Raw genomic sequence first — 5,222 nt, 5'->3', positions numbered from 1 at the left:
CGACCTCGCCGAGGTAGCCGCCGCCGCCGGTTTTTGCAAGAAAGCCGTTCGTTTTTTTTCAAAACCCTAGTTCGTTTTCTTAGATCGGTTTCTTTCCGGTTTTTCTCGGTTTAGTTAAATCATGGACGTTCATCTGTACGTTCGTTTGAACGAACGATGTTCATCAGTTAGCCGCAGACAACGAACATTCGTTCGTTAGCCTGTTCGCCAGTTTTCTTTTCCAGGGTTTTTCCGTGATTATTTTCGATCGTGATTTCTGCCCTAATGTTCGATCTAGTATATCTCTTCGCTCGTTTATCCGAATCAGGTGAAACAAGCGCCTAGATCTTCGTCTCGAAGCCCTCTTTCCGTTTAACCAAATTGAACAATATTTTGGTACTGTAAAATTTGACTTGAGTCTAGATTAGTAATTGGATCTTGTTTCTTTTGTGGTTTGAGTTTCGTTGCTCCGTTTGATTTTGCAAACCGGAGTTCTTCAGATGAACTTTCTAGTTACATATTCTTATTTGAGTTTTCCCCGTCCATATTTTCTTTATTGCTTATGTATGCTATTGTTTGTTTGCGATGGAACACCCGGAGTGCGAAGCGTGCTACTACAAGTCTCTAGGTTTTGCAGATCGTCAGCGAGGCAAGTAACACTTTGATCATATCCCTTTATCACCCAGTTTTTATGCATTAGTTTCAACCCTCACACATTGCATGAGTAGGATCTCTTAACATGTGGGTTTGGGAAGTAGATGATGAGGTAGAACCTATTACCTGTTTTATTAACAAACCCTTGGGAGTTACTTCTACGTTATGCTTATACTGCTATGCTATGCTCGTAGACGTGGTTTGGGTTTGAGTGTTTCCATGACAGATGTGAGTTGTTAATTAATGGTTCAACTTAAGGTGGCAACTTTAATACACATGTGGGTGGATTGCTTGTGGGCACCTGAAGAATACAGTGTTGTCCTAGGATATCCCGGAGTACCCGTGTGATCATCCTACGGTCCGCCACCCAGGCTCAAATGGATCATAAGATTATTCATGCTAGAAACTTCAGTGTGCAGCCACAAGCCATTATGGGCTCTGGCATACTTAAGTATGTTGTGTGACCTCTTTCAGTGGTGGGCTAGTAGATGTAGGGGAAAGTAGGTGTAACGGTCCACCCAGAGTAAAGAGTTAATGCTTCTGAAAGACCGTGTCTCGGTCATCCATTTCTCAAACACCCTGTAGTGCGAGAAATCCAACGGAGGAGATCGATTCTTGTGGGGAAAAGTGCGCAAACCTCTGTAGAGTGTATAAACTAATCATGGTTAGCTGTGTCCCAGTTATGGACATCTTGAGTATCTGGTACTTGAATTATTGATTTGATCTCATCACTCTAAATTAATTTTGTTGGGATGTTAATGACTATTTTAATTGGGATTGAGTTGAGGGAACCTTCTCAATGATGTTTCAACTAAAATATATTCCTTTGTTATAGGGAAAAATTGGCTTTTCACAAAACAATATAATCATAGTCTCCACCAGCCATATATGCATGTAGTGATAGCATTTATCTGTTCATTAGTCTCTTGTGTTACTTTGCCAGCATATTTCATGTGCTAACCCATTTCGGGCTGCAACGTATCATGTTACAGACTTTTCAAACGACGAGTAAGATGTCGTAGGTCGTTTGTCTTGCACTCGGCTATGCCGTTGGACTTGATGGACTCACTTTATCTTCCAAGCCTTCCGCTGTTATCTTAATTGGATGGCCTTAAGTCATATTTATTGTAATAAGTTCTCTTTTAAGACATTCGATATAATAAGTGTGTGATTGCTACTCTATTATAAATTCTTCGAGTATTGTGTGTGTCGGCATTACCGATCCAGGGATGACACTGAAGCACGAGATTTGACCGTCTGAAGTCGGGTCGCTACACGAGCCCTTTACTTGTGCACTTTACTTTGTGATAGCCATATTGTTCTTTACCATATATCTTGCTATCACATAGTTGCTTATCTTACTTAGCATATGTTTTTGGTGCACATAGGTGAGCCAAGTTGTTTTAGGTTTTATGCTTGACAAATTAACCCCTAGGTTTATTCCGCATTTGTTCAAGCCTAAACCGTAATTATTTTAAAGCGCCTATTCACCCCCCCCCCCCCAGGCGACATCCACGATCTTTCACAAGTAATGGTAACTCCTCCGTCCGAATCAAATCTCTCGCGGCGAAGAATAACTCCCTCTCTTGCCGGCAAATATTTAATCGGAGCACAAAAAGATATCTCTCAACTCTCATAGGTTTCAGTTTAGGATCAGAGAAACATAAGTTTCAAACACTATACCCCTCTTAATAATACGGTGGCCCTATGATTCAAGAAATATAATAAGAAGAACAAAAGAAAATGCTACGTCTTTTCTCCGTCTTCAAACTTCTCAGCTGTAGTTAACTCCTTCGGACATGCACCAAACCAAATGCTTTGCGTCTACAATTTTAGGGGGTCACTTTCGACTAGCATATCTTTGGTGATAACCCTCAGTGCCCCGCAGGAGATTATTTTCGGAGTTTGTACCAAAATCCACATGACTTCAGGGACTTTATCACACCGTGTGCAAAACTTTAGTCCCACATTGTTTACAAAAACAATCTCCAAAACGAGGCAAATTATTGCACCAACACTGGCCCAATTCAGCAGGTTTTCTTTTCGCGCGCTCTAGCTTCTATCTGCTGTAAGCAAGCTCCCGCTCACGGTTGCTAATTTATTTTTGGAGAGCTAGCCTCCGCCTGACACTGTCTGGTAGGCCGGTTTCTAAATTTTTTTCTCAGTTGATTTTCAAGGTTTTTGGTTTCTTTTCTATTTTATTTTTGTTTTTCCTCTAGTAGGTCGGTTTTTCATTTATGTCGCACTTCTGTTTCTAGCTTTCTCATCGGTATTTTTTGTTTTATTTTTGTTTTTCCTCTAGTAGGCCGGTTTTTCATGTATTTCTCACTTTTATTTCTACGTCTCTAGTCGGTATTTTTTGTTTTATTTTTTTATATTTCATTTTATATTTTCAGTTCGCGAACATTTTTGTATTCTGGATTTTTTTTAATTTCTCAACAATATATGAATTTATTTACAATTCTTTGAATATGTTAGCAAGTTTTGAATATGCTAATGTTTTTTGAATTTAACAAGAACAATTTTGAATTCAAGAGTAGTTTTTTAATCTATAAACATTTTTTGAATGCATGAACATTTTTGGATTTTCAAACATTTTTGTAACTCATGAACTTTTTCTAATTCATGACCATTTTTTTAATAGATGAACTTTTTAAGAATTCAAAAAACATTTTTCAGAATTCACAAACTTTTTTGAATTCACCAGAAACACCTTTTGAATTTGTTAACTATTTTTTAATATATGAACATTTATCCGATTTGCAAATAGTTTTTAAGATACATGGACATTTATTCAAATACATTCACATTTTGTGAATTCACAAACATATTTTTAATTCAGTATGAATTTTTTTTACAGCCCTCATGTAATCAATAATACTATTTATTTGGTTATTTAAATACTAAAAAGACGGACCGATGGATAACCCATTGACATGCAATTATACACAGCTCGTGACTAATCGAGTGGTCCATAGATTTCTATCCATGGAAAAATACCGTTGCTACAAATAGTTGAAAAATTATACTGCCTCTGTCTAGATGAATAAGTCACCTTACGAAAATCAGATAATCCCAAAACGTTTAGGCGCCGTTCATTAACTTTCCATCTCGATGCCCGCCCTGCCTCGGAAACCCCTTTTCTTCCATTTTTTTGCTCGGATAAGGACCAATGCATGCAGCACGTCCATGCTATGGATTATGAGGGCCTGCATGGGTACTCCATTTAATCATAGACGTTACTTAGGCCCTGTTTGGTTACAAGGACTAGACTAGAAAAAATTCCTTTTAATCCCTATGTAATCAAACAGAAGGGACTTTTTCTTTAGAAACTAGAAGAAGACTCTACTGAAAGGTCTTTTTTCTAGAGTCTCTGAGACTAAAAAAAGTCTAGTCCCTTGTAATCAAACACCTCATTAATTTTGTTTGTAGCTGGATAGTTGTTAACTAGAGCAGCGGTAAATATGATACTGCCAAATTCCAGCCCCTATATGTTTACAAAATTTTAACTAAGCGACCAAACCACCCACACACACACACAAGAGGCACGTGTCTGGTATGGTAACATGCAGAAGGAAAAATATATGGATTTGCTCATGCGTAATACGTTTGGTCACGAGGTACAGTAGACATTGACATGTTCATGCAGTACAAATAGTAATATCGACCAATGGCCTAGATAGTAATGTGTGGGCTAGTCGTCCATCTTTACATAGGTGCCCAGAGCCTCGAGGAGGCCCCCGGAGCGGCCATGGAAACCAACAATCTTGCCGCCAGCTGCGGGAAGATCGAATGGCGGACCTTCCCGCGTTCCATATGGCCCAAAGGTGCGCAGGTTGCCGATTAAAGTAAGCCTTCCCAAGAGGAAGCAACCACCAAAATTGCCAAGGTTCCCTTTGACGCCGATGAGGTATTCATCCGGCTCCAGGCAGATCTGCACATGCCAACCATAAACCAAGGGAGCTTCATCGCCGCACCACCAAACCTCCAAATCGATACAAGATAAACAAAATTCAAAAAGAAATCGATATAAGAAGCAGCACAGCATCAATTTATATCAGAGAAAATTTAATGGAGCACGTACCTCTGAGCGCTGTCCTTCGGGCTTTCCCCAGTGCCTGGTCTGCTCCTCCCGGCCGTCCCGCTCGTATAGCACTGAGATGACGTCGACCGCGCCGGAGTGCCAGAGGACGACCTTCACGATACGGTCGACGCCCCGCACGTCCATCTCCCAGACGTCTCCGCCGCCGCCGCCGCCGCATTAATCGGGTGGTCCATAGATTTCTATCCATGAAAAAATACTGTATTAATGGAGAGTTGGGGACGAACCGGGGAGGCGGACAGTGTGGAATCTGAAGAGGCTGAGGCTCTAGCTCTTGGTGTTTCGCCTTCCACACAACGTACGGAGTACATGCATGCATGCGACACTTTTGAGGAGGCCGCCGGCGGCTCCGTTCAGATTTATTGTCACGTCTGGCAACCGTTCGCAGGCCCCGGTCGATGCGGGAAATAGTCGAGCAAACGCATAAACCCGTTCTGCCAAGGCCGGTGAACCCAGGCGAGCTACCCGCAAGCATAGCGTCAGCGAA

The 5,222-nt window shown here is 41.1% G+C and overlaps 1 protein-coding gene across 1 annotated transcript; it reads right to left on the bottom strand.

Moving 5' to 3' along the window:
- Positions 1 to 4,240: 4,240 nt before the first annotated feature.
- On the bottom strand, positions 4,241 to 5,009 carry LOC125530941 (jacalin-related lectin 19-like). Its single transcript, XM_048695356.1, has 2 exons — positions 4,718 to 5,009; positions 4,241 to 4,567 (listed from the first exon to the last, which is right to left on the bottom strand). The coding sequence occupies exons 1-2, from the start codon at positions 4,859 to 4,861 to the stop codon at positions 4,328 to 4,330; spliced, it is 384 nt and encodes a 127-aa protein (XP_048551313.1). The 5' UTR covers positions 4,862 to 5,009; the 3' UTR covers positions 4,241 to 4,327.
- Positions 5,010 to 5,222: the final 213 nt, after the last annotated feature.

Source organism: Triticum urartu, unplaced genomic scaffold (assembly GCF_003073215.2).
Source record: "Triticum urartu cultivar G1812 unplaced genomic scaffold, Tu2.1 TuUngrouped_contig_6673, whole genome shotgun sequence".
Classification (NCBI taxonomy): domain Eukaryota; kingdom Viridiplantae; phylum Streptophyta; class Magnoliopsida; order Poales; family Poaceae; genus Triticum; species Triticum urartu.
Note: the sequence above shows the minus strand (reverse complement) of the source record. Positions and strands in the feature narration are given on the sequence as shown.